Source organism: Sparus aurata, chromosome 15, assembly GCF_900880675.1.
Source record: "Sparus aurata chromosome 15, fSpaAur1.1, whole genome shotgun sequence".
Taxonomy (NCBI): Eukaryota; Metazoa; Chordata; class Actinopteri; order Spariformes; family Sparidae; genus Sparus; species Sparus aurata.
In genome coordinates, this window is record NC_044201.1 from 10552602 (window position 1) to 10569247 (window position 16646).

At 42.4% G+C, this 16646-nt stretch overlaps 1 protein-coding gene across 3 annotated transcripts in view; it reads right to left on the reverse strand.

Moving 5' to 3' along the window:
- The window catches only part of slc35f3b (solute carrier family 35 member F3b), a 61617-nt gene extending 45194 nt beyond the window's left edge, over nt 1-16423 (reverse strand). The window contains exons 1-2 of one of the 3 annotated variants that reach the window (XM_030442650.1): nt 16287-16423; nt 13219-13433 (exon numbers count right to left, since the gene is read on the reverse strand). In XM_030442650.1, coding sequence (XP_030298510.1) covers nt 13219-13433; nt 16287-16339 — 268 coding nt within the window. In that variant the 5' untranslated portion in view covers nt 16340-16423. Of the gene's footprint in view, nt 1-13218; nt 13434-13530; nt 14286-14358; nt 14702-16286 lie in introns of those variants that run through there. The other 2 variants (XM_030442648.1, XM_030442649.1) reach the window with 2 other exon arrangements.
- Between the last annotated feature and the right edge of the window lie 223 nt (nt 16424-16646).

Here is a 16646-nt window from a genome sequence, read left to right on the forward strand (position 1 = left end):
TTTCATCTACATTTCTCTTTACATAACCGATTTGTGGAAAATCATGCATTTGAGACACCTCAGAAAGTAAACAGTGGAGCTGCTGATGGCTAAAATATCTGTGAGTGTGGCTTTGTGCATCTTTGCTACCAGCAAAGTCTCGTATTTGGACCATATGCGATCGTGGCGAGCACTGTAATGCCCGCCGGTACAGCGAAATGATGCTGTGTGGTGCGACACCGCAGTCAGTGTCAGTGGGTCGGCGGTAACACTGTTTGTCATTTCGAAGTGGTTTGTTGTTATAAAAGCTACACCATAAAATCACACTTTAATCTCTGCATGAGAGCCAAACATGGAAACAGTTTTACTGCGAATAAGGGCCAGCAAATCTCTCTGAGCAGGCTTCTCTCCAACAAAGTCATATATTCCATTCATGCGCGGTGAACACAGTTTGTTTGCAAATGATTGTATTTTTTTTATTCATGATTCCCCGCAGCATTGCAACCTTTCTTTTGAAAGGGGGGGGGGGGGGGGGGGGGGGGTCGTAAAAAATGTTCATCCCATTGAAACCTGACATTTTGTGGAACGCTTGAGCTTTTGTTGCCGGGGATGATTTATCTTGGGGGCAGAGCAACAGGTTTAAAACGAGCGTAATCGAACACTTGAAGAATTAGTCATCGCCTCTCCTCACTGTCAGCCTCTGGACAACATGAGTCACTGATGCTGATGACAAGTGTGTTGACCCTGGACCTACTCACGGTTAGTTTACAATATGTTTACTGCCCTGTGTTATGATCTGTGAGTAAGTGAGCTGTTTTGGACATGAGTGAGTAATAAATGCTTGTTTCTATTTTCTCTCATTACGCGACCGACTGTATGATGATTTATGTCTTGTCCAATGAATGTGATACAATATTTTGATTTATCCGCTGCCTTTTAGGCTTTTACATCTATTTGTTTGGTCAGAGAAACAGTATATTAACATTACTCTGTTATTTGTTTCACACTGGTATATCATTATCAGGGTCATGTGATTGCCTCCCATTGGCTTTTGCTTCTGTATAAGTGAGGTTTCATCACGTTGTTTGTTGTTTGGAGCCCTGATGAAGACTTAGTAGGCGAAACATGTTGGTTGTTTTTTAATGACTGGCCTTTTTTTTTTTTTTACTGATTTGGCCACTGTGATAAGGGCCTTTTGATAGCTTCACCCTCATTTCACTTTGTGATCCCACTTCACTTTGTGAAAATGGAAGCAGCATTCATTATCTCAACACATATTTGAAACACACAGCTGCGTACAATCACTTCGTTAGCCAGTCAAAGTGGAAAATGTGATTGGTTCCATGAAATAAATCTCAACAAATAAAGCAGCGCTAAAAGACAGTTGTTGGCCAATTAGAGGCAAAAGAAACAGGCTGTAAACGGAAAATGGGAATGTATCGCCATGTATTGTTGTCATAATGAGGGTATTAGCAACAACACAAAACATTATCTTCAATTTGGAGTTGTGTTTCTGGCTTCCAGACACATGTATGTCTAATGTTTGCTCACCTCTTGGCTATGTTTTGGTCTCCACCAATTCCTGAGTGAAATATATGGCTCTGTTCACTAGCTAGTTGCTAACTTTGCTAACTATTTTTGTTTTACAACAAGGTTGGTGAGAGCAATAAGAATGCATCAAAACATTAAAGTTGTGGGCTGTTTTGAAACAACGCACTGAGCTGAACAGTTGTCTCGTTTGACATGCAAGTACTCATCGGATCCATTACGAATATGAGAATATTGATTGACCTATTCACACACAGATAGAACAGCCAGTGGAAGCAATTTTGGGTTCAGTACCTTGCCCAAGGACACTTTGACAAGCAGACTGCACGGCCCGGGGATCAAATCATCAACCTTCCAGTCATTGGATGACCCAGTCCATCTCCTGAGCCACAACCACCCCTTAATCAAGTTACTAGTAAGGTGATACAGTGGTTTTAAATCAGATATGACTCCATATTGGGAAGTTAAAAACAACACTGATATGCTTTCCAACTTGTCTGTATGTTTTCTTGTTGCCTCTTACACCCCTAATTATAACGGATTAGGGTTAGGGTGGTGGTGATATGATGTACACAGGGGCCAGAAGCTTGCACGGGAAGCTTAGAATTTTCCGGGAACTTATCATGATTGAATATAAATGTAAATGGAGAGGAGTGAATGAGAGGAGGCTCAGGGATACGGCAGCGGTGCTCAACTTTTTCAAACTAGGTCAGCTGATACACTCTTCTCCCAAACCACTGCTAAAACTACAGGCCCGAGATATAGATAGAGCTGACTTTCTTTTTTTATTCCTCCACACTTACACTCTTGACACAAATGCAAGTGTCAAGAACAAAGTCTCATCTCTCTTTCTTGAGATTGTTTCTGTTATATTAACGACGACTGCAGTGTCTTCAGACCGCAGAAAACCCCCCACCAGAAATAATGTTTTGCAAGATTAACAGTACTTAACAGCAGTCACTGGAGTCCTGCGTCTGTGTGAATCAGTACCACAAGCTGCCATCTACCCTTCCTCCCCTATCAAGGTGCCCATAAAAGCCTAATTACTTGCACACCCCCCATTTACACTTTGCTCTCCCTGTTCCTGAGCACCGCTCTTCTGTGGCCACGCAGACAATGATAAGCTGCGTATGGCCACAGCAGAGCTTGGATTAATTACGCGGATGTAGGAGTCATCACTTCACAACTTCTAATTAACAGCAGATAAAAGGAGTGAAGAGGAGAAAGGGATGACAGCAGGACAGGATCTGGCATGAAACTAGCAGGATTTCCATTACAAGGAAGAGTGAGCGCCGAGGACAGAGCAGTACAGCTATAATTCAGTTAACGCTTCTCCCTACTATTAATTCTGAGAAATACGAGCAATGACAGTCCTGAGCTGAGACAACCAGTATTACATAAGAGATACAGATGTGCCGCATGTACCAATGTTAACGTTTCTAAAAGTCTACAAGATAGTCGTACGTGTCATAGGATACGTATTGTACTGACATTTATACAAAAAGTCTCATAGCATGTACATGTTCATGACCTGGCTTTCATATCAGTCGGTGGAGGGGATGGTGGCGGACTTACAGGAGAGAAGGCCGGGACCGCAGTTCAAGACTGCGTTACAACTAGGGATGGGTAAAAATAAATCTGTGGCAAATTTTGGTAAATTAAGTCACATCTTTAGATTAAAGTTATAGAGAAAGATTGAGACGTGAAACCTGCAACGAGTCACAGTGAGTCAGGGAAATATTCGCTGCAAGATTTTTAATGCAAAATACAAACACTGAGCAGGGCAACACAGGGCTCTCTCGTTCACAGAGGAGTTGAACCCTCCTACACAACTGGTGAGGCATTAACACCTTCTACACCTTTATGTAATTAATTGGCTAGTTGTTGGGGATAACTGGGCTTTCCTCACTGTCTTGGATGATGTTATCCTAGTTCGTATAGGTTATAGTCAGCAACTGGCTCTAAACGAAATACCTTACCAACATTTATCTGTTTGTTATTGATGTTTCTTTTGACAGTTTTAATATTTTCTATATAGTCTGATAATTTGCTAATTTTAGTCCAGTTATCGAGATCTCTGAACAGCTTCCTCCTGAAGCAAAGCTGGTCACATCTGGTGACTTATTTTTCTACGGAGCGCCGAAAAAAATGTAGCATTGGGAACCACTACAGAATTCTAGGTATTGATTCAACTGTGAACGGTACCCAAGATGTACCAATGTCCCAAGACCTACGGAAAAATTTTCAGCTGTATTTGCAGTGACAAAAACAGATATAGTAAGCCAGAAAATAATGTTTTCCTTATCCTAACCAAGGGTTTTTTTGTGCCTTAACCTAAACAGACCAATAAACACAGCGCTGTCACAAAATAAAATACACAATTTAACCACATTTTTTTTAATGTGGTGACATAATTAAACGTAAACTTCCAACATATCTGTGGTTTTCAGAGACACACATTTATTCTGCCAAATATTTACGCTTTCCGTCACGTAGAGTAACCCTGTGCTAGATATACAGGAGTGGTCTTGTATGAATTATCCTGAATCTTCCCGTAGCCACTGAACTGACGGTCTCAGTTGCTCCTCTCTTCCCCCCGTGGCGCTAAGCTCCAACACTTCTGACGACACCCGAAGTAAAGACGAGCAGCTGACAGAGACAAGACTGGAGGTTTTCATCTTTAAAAGTGCTATAGCTGATTTGCAGCTCCTCCAGTCCACTGGGCACAAAGCTGGATGTCAGGAGCAGGTGTGTGTGATGATCTATGCATCCTTCTCAATTATAGATGTGATGTTATGCAACACGGGCCGCTCCTACTGTACTGGAGGCAGCAAAAAAAAGCCTAAAATACACTTGTTCAGAGGAGCCTTGCTTGCACCACTTGGATGGAACATGAAACTTGAATTGTTGAGTTCAAACAGTGTTTTGTTAAACAAATTATATTAGGGCCTGTTGGACTATGATTTAGGCGACGATTCACTTGTAAACTTTCTGACATGACAACACTCAAAGCAGTAGCAAAAACACAAATTAATCTAATTAATGTTAATAATTTTTTACCAAATTAAAAGGGTTTTCCTGTCAAATCTCTGCTGGTATTTCAGTGAATCTGTATTTACTTTCTTAAAACCCAAAAGACAGCGTTAGAAATGTCTCTTGCACTGAATTGTGTTTGTTTCTTTCCACAGTCCCCTTGGTCGACTGAGACTGAGGGCTGCAGCAGGATAATTTGCGGTTTAGCGCTCGTTTCCCTGCAGAGACGATGCCTCAGTTCCTCTGGTGATGGGTACGACTGCACAGTCATTGATACATAAATACCCGCAAGTGGAAAATAACAGTTTTTCTCTGAATTATCCCAACCAGACATGTACGATCTTGTCAGGACTACCATAAGGATTTGGTATGCAAGCCTACCCACAAACTCATAAATATGTGTCCCAGTACCATATAACCCCATTTCCATAAAATATTTATCTCATCGTGATGATCAAGTCCTCTGGGTATATGTTTTTTCCTGTATGTTATGCATATCACTAAAACATGTGACATGGTTTTAAAAATGGATGCATAAAGAAAGAAGAACATTAAAGATGAACCTCTGCAGGGGAATATATTGTTTGCCTAAACACTGCACTGTTTTTGTCTCTGTTTCTTTTGGTCTTTTTGTTCATGGGAGTGTGTGCACATATGAGTGAAACAGTGACTCTGTTTGCAGACCTATATGATCGTGCCATTTCGACTGAACACCAGCCTATGCGGTAAGACTTGAGCCTGGTCTGTGCTTGCAGTCGCTTGGCTTTATTAACGGATACAGACGTGGAGAAAGTTGACAGAAGACACACACCCTGATAGTTCTACATCCAGATAACACAAACCATGTTTTCTACCCACTGACTAAATCATCATGTTACCTCTCTATTACTGTGATTGTGACAAGAGAACAAGTGAAATGCCAGCGCTGCTCCATTATTATGCACGGTTTACACAACATCAGGTAAATAAATTATAGATTATGAAGAATTTAAGAACCCACTACCGGTTGACTACATTTCCCAGAGGGCCTTTCTCAAACCTCAGACAACAAGCTCAAACTTGTGAAACTCTGCTGCGGATGATTCTTCACAGGGAGCAAATAACATGCTCTTCTATGTGAGAACAAGTTTGAGCTTTACCGTTTTCTCACAATTCTAAAGGAATGGCTGCAATGCATTCTGGTCTTGTGCAACTGGTTTTGTTCTCTTATTAATGGTTGAACTGTAGTTTGTAGTCTCTGTGTAGTCAGTGTGCGGGCTGGATCTAACCATAAGGATCCGAGCAAGCGAGAGCGTGTATCTGCATAACTATCCCCGTACTTCTCCACAGCTCCCGCTGAGTTGAAAGGAGGCGTTCTATTCGTCACTCACAGCCAGCCCATACCTTGCCCATCCCTTCCAGCTGTCCTGCAAGCCAGCAATGACTGTGTACATAGGCCCTCTACAAGATGCTCCACTGTTGCATCTCACCATGTCCAACCGTGAGCTTTAAATAGAATCCGACCTCATTTCATGCCTCGTGAAGCTCTAAATTTGCACCAGAGGGGACGTTACATTTGTGATAGATAGTGCGAGTAAATTAGGAAAGAGAACAAAGTCTGTTTGTCTGACAAATATGGTACCTCTCAGCGGGAAAACAACAGACCTAAAGGGACTATTTTTATAGGCAAGCAGCAGGCCTAATCTTACAGAGCACCATTTCTTACTATGAGGATCTGGAGTGAAACAAACTTTTCTACCTGAACTTGTGACCAGCCAGGCAAAATGTAGCGGGAAATACCATAGAAGAAGTTTTGGCCACCTGCCTTGTGTTTATGTCAGTCTGTCTGTCTGTGGATACATTTTTTTTTACAACTTAATAGCATCATAACTATGCAAGATGCAGTCAGGAAACTTAACAGGTTTGTAGCTGAGATCCACATAAAAGCCAATTTTAAAGATGGGTGTGGTCTGAACAAGGGCACCAGATGTAGGCGGGACAAGGAGTAGGGAAAGGGCAGTTGGCCCCATACTTCACGCCCCTGGCCCACATTCACAAAATTAATTGTATCCCAGTGTCAATCACTCCCATACACCCCAAGACATCAGATAAAACTAGAGACCATTTTGCGATAGGGTGTATGGTGCAATAGAAGACATAACAGGAGTAAAGTGGCTTGGCGATGCGGGTAAACTGTACCATGTTTAATGTCATTGCGTTATTAATGCATGGAATTAAAGCGGACCTCAAGTGCTGAGGACCTCCTCCTGAAACCCCCTCCAGGACTTCTTGGGGTCCCCAAACCTAACTTTGAGAACCACTGTGCGATTTAATGAATGCAGAGGAATAAGATAAGCAATCAAAAACTTTTATCAGTAAGATAACTGAAGAGAAAATGAACTAAAACAAGATCAAGTAAATGTCCAGAAACATTTGATTCAAGACGATGTTAAGTGGTATCATTTCAGCAAAAAATGGTTCTTCGGTCTGTCTGGGGGAAACACTCTTAATTTAAAAAGACGTGTTTTACCTTCCATTTTTCCTGCATGTGAAAAGAGCTCCCTTGGTATCTTTAAGCCTTAACCTGCAGCAGCAATATCAAACTCAATTTCTGTTCAGGCTAAGCCTGAAAAAGGATATTCATTCATGTTTTATTAATCATGATGTGGCTCGGTCTTATAAGATAGCATTTTGTTCGAATTCAGCAGAAGTAATCCCCCGTGGTGGATGGACATGAATGAGATGTCAGAGTTTCTGCAGCACTGATGGTATCAATGCTCTGCTGCTTCATATCAAAGCTGAGCAGTGGATGTCTCAGGGATTCTGCTCTAAGTTGTCAAACATCTGCTTCTTTGACTGAAGACAGATGGGACGGCTGAGCAATATATCTACATTATATCACTATCATCAATTAAATCGTGTTATGGCCTAAATTTGATCATTCCCTGATTTTAAAAGCTGCTTGAGAGTAAAGTGATGTAATTCACTAAACTTGCCAGACTGTTACCTATCACCGATGATTCAAAATCTAACTGTGTTAATATTTGAGCTTTGCAAGAAGATATTTCCAGCACAGTCACCTGACCTCAGCCCTTGTTAAACATTTATGAAGGGCACTTAAAGACTGAAAAAGCCACGCAAGAACCTCTGTGGAACACTGTAAAATCATGCTGGGATAACACGAGTCATCACATTTTGCACAGACCTATGGAGTCCATGCCAGCACAAGTGCATGTTGTCATTCAAGCAAAAATGGGACATACCACATACTGCCATGGTTTTGGTTTTGGTCAATTATCTCCTGTTATATTTTTTAGTTGTATCATCCTTTGTCTTGGTTGTCACTTTCTACTTCCTGCTCACCTGTGTTCCCAGGGTTCTGTTTCCCTCCAGTGTTCCTGGTGCTCCTCCCCACCACCACGACCATCACACACACACACACACACACACACACACACACACACACACACACACACACACACCTGTCTCACATCAGCCTCGTTAGCTCTGACCTGTTCCCAGTGTCTCTCCACCTGCACCTCATCCCCTCGTTAGTTTTGTTTGTGTTTAAGCCGGTGTTGTTCCCTCACTCTTTGTTGGTTTGTCTGTTTACGTCCACGCGTCTCCTGTGGTTCCTGTATTTTCCTTTTCCTGCTTTTTTTATTGTTTGCACTTTCCGATTTGGGATTTGGGGATTTTGGACTTTTGCTGATTAAAAGGTTGGTTTTTGTTTACTACCTGCCTGCCTGTGTGTGTTTTGCGTTTGGGTCTATGAAACTGTGACGCCTACTATATCATTAATTGTGACATTTGCCACTCAGCCATACTAGAACCAATCATTAGCCATAAGTTTCTGTGCAAAAATAGAAGAAAAATGCTCAAAGAAAAACTGAGTGAAAGGTTTTTGTACTATTTAGATATTGAAGCTCAATATACTCTCTAAAGTAACCTTTCTCCACTCACCAGTGACCTTTTCTTTGATAGAGACATCAATCCCGCCATCTATGGCCATTTTCAAACTGCAGTAAGAGTGTTTTTGTTTTGTTTTTTTCTCAGATAGAGTATGTGTGCTGATCTTCACTGAGAGGAGGATTGATTACTGGCATTTTGGCGGTATCTCTGCATTTATCAATCTTATTCAACAGATTGAGAGAGACAGAAAGGAGAGAGTGTTGCCCGAGAAAAGTCTTAGAAAAAAAATTAGACGAAAGGCACTGCTGCACATAAAGAGCTTGGTCCTAACATAAACACAGCCTGGATGTAAAGCTGTGGCAACATGTGATTAAAGGGACAGATCTTCCATGTAATCCACTTATATCTATATCCATCAAAAGCAAAAATCTTGCCTCATGCCGCTTTGAGTTTGCACCTTTCAGGGGAGTGCGGCTTGGATGCAGGTTTGATAAACAAAACAGGTTTTCATGTCGTATCTGGCTGTGTTACACATGCAGACAGTTACACCCGGGGCGGCTATTACACCATCCTGCATGTTAGTGTCTCATATTCATGATACTAAGACGATGTATCAAGTCGCACGGAGCAGCTGAGTCACGCAGCCACCTCTCATCCACAGCCCAAATCATGGTTCTCTACCAGCTCCCATTTCCCTCTCACTCTGGTAAATCCCGTAAGAGCACAAAGTGTGCCAGCTTGGAAAGGCTGGTGGCAAATGAAATAAACCTGCATCTCTTTGCACTCCACTGAGAAGTACTCAGCCTCCCACCTCTCCTGAAATTGGCTGCCCTCGGCATCAGCCAGCCGCTCTCCAGCCATTAGCCGCTGCTGTCTAGTTGCCAGTGGGTCCTGAGTGGTCATGTTGTGTGTGCTGGAGGGGCCTTGTGGGCTGATTCCGTTCAACGCATGGCATGCAATCGTGTGCAATGTATGACGATATTTTGCTACATTAGTTGGCAGACGCAACTACTGTAGGTGGTCCAGAAGGAACTGGGAACTAGGTGGACATGGAACATTTCTGTTCATTATCTTATTTTTTGGTTTAATAGAAACAGAAACAAGGTGAAACCATTTATCGGAGGGCAAAACACAACAGCAATTATTTGCGGAGCGACACTTCCATTGATTGCCCTGCACACAGAAAAATGTCTGATGCAACAGTGCAACTCGTCATGAAATATTTTATTCCCAATATGACTGCGCTCCACAAAGCACTATTATGGGGGATGATTCGAGGTGTGACTCAACACGGATGTTGTGTGACGTGTCGGTGTGCTTTGGGGCAAAATGGACACTCGTGTCTCGTACAGTTCGATCAAAACACAACCGCTCTGACAAAGCTACACTTCCACAACAGTGATTACAATTCAGTGATGATGGAAAATGGGCTGTTATGTAGAAGATGATGAGTTGCTTGAATCATTCTGACAGTCACTTTCATGAAGTGTATGAATAACCTGCACATAGAACCACTCATTCTTAGTCAGAGGTTTAAGTATACTTAACAGATAGGCATCATTTACACTGGCAACATGTTTTTTGAAGCTTTTTGCAAGGATAATTAATTAAAACTGTGCAACAAAAGTAACTTGTACCAATAGATGTTACTCGGAACTTATATGAAATGAATCTAATTTGATTCAATTGAATGAATAATGCACCATTATGCAAATGTTTTCCTACCACAATAATCTACTCTGGTCTCAAACGATCTCCTCATTACATTGCCTTAAGAAGACCATTCATATCTTTTTTTTTTTTTTATCTGAGCCCCTGTAAACAAACTAGGTGGAAACTCCATGTATTACTGTTTACATCAATAAATATCAGCAACTTTTTTGATCCATTTTGTATTTTAGCAGTTATCATGACCAAAACTAACTAACCTGGTGCTCTTTGAAGTCACACTTATCTTTGCTGAAAAGCTTCTCAGTACACGCATTTTAAAGTTTGCTTTACTTTCAAATCAGGAAATCGATTACCTTTAGAATTATCAAGTAAGGTAGAAGTGAAGTCTACTTCATTTGGTAATTTTGAGGTCATCGGTTTCCTTGGGTGTGGAGGTACACTGTTTAAGATATGAAGTACCTATATGTGTATCAAAGAATGTAATACAGATGTATACATGTATTAAATTACAGTTTCATCAAAGCAAAGGTGCTGTGTTGTGCTAATTTCTAGGTTTATACGTTTATTCTTGAAAACATTTACATGCTCTAATGTTATTAGCCTCTATTCACCCTCTGTCTGGTTGTCTGTTTCAGCTACTATCTCTTTAAGGTCCCCCCTCCCAATAAAGCCCAGTCTGCTCTGATTGGTCAGCTCTCGCAGGCCAGAGCAGGCGACCCCCACTGTGTTTCCACATTGGCTCTGCTGTTTTATTTTCAAGCCACATCTGTGCTGAAGGCTTTGCTGAGGGCGGCAACTGTTTAGCCCTCATTTGACGGCACGGTTTGTGTGCTTACTGTGTGCTTTTGTGTGAGGGTAGTGTAGTTTGATTTGTATAGCTGCTGCACCTGCTCTATAATCTAGAAATGGAAATCTCACTTTCTACTATATTGGACCTGAGAATACCTGTTTTCTTCTCCTCTTCTATATTCCAGTCTCGTGTCATGGTCACCATCACCCCCCCATTCAGTCAGGCTTTAATGGAATATTCCTCTTTAGCTTACTATCCCTTCCCTTGTCACAGCAACTCTAGTGGAACAAAAAGAAGCAGGGACAGATTCAGCTCTGAACAGCAACTGTCCTGTGATGTGTTCAGTGTTCAGATGTTACGTATAGGTCCATGAATTTTGAAGTACCCTTGCAGCTGTTTAATATTGCAGTCACCACATCATATGAAATTTGCAAAGTTTTCCACCGGCTACCAGCCAAAGGCCATCCGCCGGCAAAATCCCACTCAATGTGTCCCCACCAGAGCGGCAATAACAAACAAATGAGCGAAGGATTGACAGTTATTAGATCTGCGGTTTGTCCTGACACCACCGCAGCAAGACAGAGCTCCGAGATGAAGCCACGGAGAAAGTAATGCAATCCATCACCCAGCCAGGAGCAGGAGAAGGCAGCCACATGCCCAGGCAGCCAGTGGTGTGCAGATGAACTGAAGAAGTGATGGAGGGAAATAAAATGGAGAGAAAAAAAAGCTGCGTCAACAACTTTTTTTTTTCTTCAAAGAATCAACCGCTCCGAGCGCTGTCTGACTCCAAACTCGACGAGCTCCAGTGAAGCAAACACTAGCTCCTCTGTCTGCTGCAACCAACAGCAACACTGACGTTTTAGCAGCTAATTATCAGAGAGAAGGGTGCAAATTTAGATTCAGTGAGAATAATAATTAAGATGAGTGAGTGACAGTGAGTATGTTGAGCTCTCTTATTGTACTGCAGGTGGAGCGCTAGCCCTTTATAATATTAAACTAAATGGATGTAACTTGCTAAGAACAGCCAAAAAATCATATGGAAGTCTAAAACATTTAAATGCATCTTTTAAAAACAAAGAAGCTAAACTTCTTGAGGGTCTGTCTGAGTTTGAGTCAAATTTTAACCGCCATTTTTCTTTTTCTTTTAAATTCTGAGGTACTCATCTGTTCTCAGACAAAGCGAGACTTTGAATAAGCCAGACTTGATCTTAAAGGAGCACTGTGCAGTTTTGAATCCGAAGCTATAAATATGCATTCATTGATTCTCGGCACAGAACAAACTAAATGATGAGAGTTGTTATTAAAGGACAACATGTTGTAATTCATTTACTGCAGGAAACTTCTACGTCACCGGCTTTCTCACTTCACACAGCGTTCAGGGGGCCCTATCACACTCAGAGGACCGCCTTGTTTATTCACTTGTGGAAATATAAGAAAATAAACATCTGAAACACATTCATTTCGGAGTTTTTATTATTCTTTTTGTAGATATGACCTTTCTGGGTTTGAATTTCTTTTTCCAAATTACACAGTGCACCTTTGGGGGAGGAAATTTTAAGCAGAAGAGAAAGATCTTTATTTACTGATTTCTTTCTAATGCCTGAATAAACTTAATAAACAAAACTCTCTTTGTTTGGATAAACCGAACACACAAACTGACCTTAAAAGAGGACACAGTTTCATACTGTTTTACTTTGTTTATATGTGGCAGACCCCGCCACCTTTCTAGATTCCAAATAGTGTTCTGGGGAACTTATTTTCCTTCTGAGAACAGCTCGTTTATTCAGCTATGGACAAAATAAATATCTCTGAGCTTGTATTATTACCTCATTAATACTGTAAATATCAAAACTCTGAGTTTGACTTTTACCTAAAAAAACTACATAGTGCTCCTTTAAGGTTCTCCTGAATCAAAGCTGTATGGCACTTGATGCTGACTGAAAACAGAATACATACAGCAGAGTTGTTGTTCTAGGTCTTTGATGGTCAATCCATCAATAATTATAATTCAATAATATAACAGATGTTTAAACATTTTTTCATAAATCAGCCTTCACTATTTGTACTTTTTGATGACGATGCTTCTATGTATGGCTCTTTCTGCTGACAAAGTCTTTCTACACTCTATTGTTACTATTTTTACGCACAGAATCCGATACTCCTTCCACCACTGTCCATAGAGGTTGGTATGCACATTATTCTCTCCCATGCAGTTATTTAACCTGTGTTCACACTCCGTCCTCCCACACACAGCCCGACCGTGTCAGCTGCAGCACGCCACCCAGCTGCACTGTGTGTTTACTCACTCTTGTAGCTCGCACTCCAGGGCTGATATCCATAATACCCGGTGATCCTCAGTATTCGCTCCTCTATGGACGCGCTGTTGATGTCCTCGACTGAGCGGGAGGACTTGAGGTCCTCCTTGATGGCCTCGTCCACCACCAGGTACTTGAGCTGTCTGAGCTGAGGGCTGATGTCCGAAAGCCTTCTGGGGCTCACGTCGGGCGACTTGCGCATCCCGCTGTAAGAAGAGGGAACAAGAGGAGGAGGAGGGGTTGGCTGCGTTAGAAAGACAAAGTGAGACCACCTGGATAAGGAGAAAGGTATAGCGTGTGAACCTTGTATGTGCCTGGATGAGACAAGAGTCCTTCTCGGCTACACCAGGAGGGTCAGTGCTGTGTGTCCCACAGAGACAAGCGTTAGGGGCCCCTGCAGCGCCTCGCTTGTACAGTACAGAAATCATCATCCTTCACTGGCCCTGCGTCGGCACAACAACAGTGTGAGAGACACTAAGCCAGAGTGACTGCTCCTGCAACTGCTGTATACTATGCCCTGTGTAACTCCCAGTATAGGCTTATAGGAATTTGAAAGTAATGAATCGACGAGTGATTTGTGGAGACGGAGGAGGGACACTTGTGACAGATCCAGGCTTCATGTAAAGGCACAAAACTGCGCACAGCCTCCTATCTCATTTCTAATGCAGAGGCGATAAGTACTGGTGGTTGAAGTCCAGCAGGTGAGATAAAATTCAAACTATATCGCTTCGTGCGGCGCAAATGAAGCTGTTTGTTGTGGGAAGTACCTGGCAAAGTAGCGCTGTGACCTGACAGCTTTTATGAAACCGCCAACATGTGGGGGGGTAAAAGGATGATTTACTGACCCACTCTGCGTAAAATCTCTCCCTGTGCAGCCAGATCCTAATCAGAGCCGCGTAATGATTTCTAATCTGGCTCACGGCAATAACAAAAAACCCTCAGTTACATTTAAAACATGAAACGCGTTGACAGAAAACAACATCCCACAGCTTTAATCAATAATTTAACACTTCTGCCCAATTAAGTTAATTAACTCCATCGATGCGCACGTCAAACCAAGTGCGCAACAGGTGTGGCCTGCCTCCTGTCCTCCGGCTGCACCGCATTTGTCAAAAAGTTGAAATGGCTTACATCGGCATTAAAGTAGTAGGAGGTCCAAGGTAGCACATACAGTCCCGATGGGGCCGTCCGACCCGGTCCCACACGGTGCCCTCTCCATCACCGTACATCCTCAAGGCCACTAACAGGGCAGCAACTGGGAATCTAAATTCTCATCAAGGCGGAGCCAAGTACCATCGTCCTGCTCCTTCTCACCCCCATAAACATATGCCTGCCTGCCCGCCTGCCTGGACACTACAGCGAACGAAGGGTGCGCTCTGCTCTGGATGCTGCTGCGTCCAGGAGGCACTGCAACAGCGCCATCTACCGGATTCACTGGACATATCATCATCTGTAAGTCTTCAATACAGAGAGGATGGATTCAAGGCGTTCTGACCTGACATGTAAGCAGAGGGATCCAACCATTTTTTAAATATAATTAAAAATATAGAGAACAATCTTAACTGGTGTCTTTTTATGTCTAAACAAACTAAACAAATAAACTCTGTTCATTTTCATGACTGAATAAACTGAATAGCCAAACTGATCTTAAAGGATGACACTGTTAAATTGACTGTTAAATGTGAGGATTTCCTGCTTTTCTTTGTCATTTATACCTACACATGAAGAGTCTTAGGGGTTTTGAACTGTTGGTTGGACAGTAGAACAGTTTTCACTTTCGGGAAATTGTGCTATGAATCTAAAGAATTGTTCTATTATTTTTTTACATTCTATAGACAAACAATTAATCGATTATTCATAAAACAAGTAATCAGCAGATTAATTGATCATGAAAATAATCCGTAGCTGCAGTCCTGCTACTGACTCAGCTCTTTCTCTCTCTTTTTCTCTCCCTCTCTCCCGCAGCTGATCTTAAATGTCTGAAAACATACTTTTCTGTGGCTCGAAAGGTCAAATCAGCGAGCGCATGCCAATCAGCAGCAGTCATACTTTACAAATGAGATCCTTCTGGTCCTCTTGTCTCGAGCTGTCACATTCAGACAGGCACAGCGAGTCTCCCTGACCTAAGATGGAGAAAAAAAACGTACTTTGAAGAGTGAAGTAGGTGTTTTATTTTTAATCCGATCGTGTCAATTATTTGTGGCTCAAAAATGTATTGGGTTTTTTCTCAGCGGTGTTCAAGAGACTGTCAAGCAGAGAGGTGGTAATGTGAGGTGGAGGCGAGCAGGATTGTCTTAATGGTGTTGGCGTGAAACAACAAAACTCCTGCACATGTCAAGATACCTGAGGGAGAGACATAAGTACTGTTTGACTGGTATGTTGCTTACTTTTCACTGACGGTAACTGTGCTGCGTGGGTGTGAAAGAACGGTCTCTCCCTTATTTATCATGAAAACTATCACAGAATGTTCTTCAGCACAAAATGCACATTTTGACAACTTTTTGCCAGGACTATCACTATAGATTCTTCAACAATTCATGGGCCACTGGGGTCCCCTGTGCTCTATTATTCATAGTCTACTTTACCGCCAGCCATTCTGGCTTGTATTCCAAGTGTCTGGCTGAGCAGAGGCAGAAATGAAACGGTAGAAAGTGTTGTTTCTGTTCAAAGCCCGCAGAATCGAAAGACACTTACAGGGATTTGATTACATCCAATCAGAGCTGTGCCTCCAGTGATGGGGTAATTATGTTCACTGGTGGTGATTATATCCGCTTGAAAATTAAAATCGTTTGATTGTCTCTGTCTCTCGTGATCAGACGTGTGAAATGTGCAACAATGGCAGTGCGAGTGGAAGGTTTTTCACACTCCGATGTAGTTTTAGAGACGTGAATCCTGACCGTTAACAAGGCATTCGAACGTTTTAAACTGCCCAAGCTTTAGTTACAGTCCATGCTAATTTTGCAGTCGGTTTGGCAAAGTTTTAGCTGATATGCCCTCCGTCCCTAGATAAACCCGTGCAGCACATGCAGTTCACGCAATGAGGATGAGTGGAGCTCTACCTTGTATGACGGTCCTGCCCGTAGGTCCCAGGTCTGTGGTCTCCTCGCTGCATTGCGTCTGCATTCTGTGAGCTCCTGACTGCGGACAGCAGCACCGGTACGCCGGCTGTTTTTTTGAAGACAGGTTTTGCATCGATCAATGACCGGCCACAGCTCCAAAGTCCTCACACCGAGGGCTGGGACCTGTGCTTACTCGAGCAAAAAAAAGTAGAGTGTGGTCATCAATAAGCGGGTCAACACCCCCCATCGACAGTCTCAGGGAGCGGAGGATCGGGTTCATCTTGCATAATGCACCTCTCAACTTCACAGCTCAGCCAAAGCCCAATCAATTCTCACTGTTCGACCTTCTGCTTTGCCAAA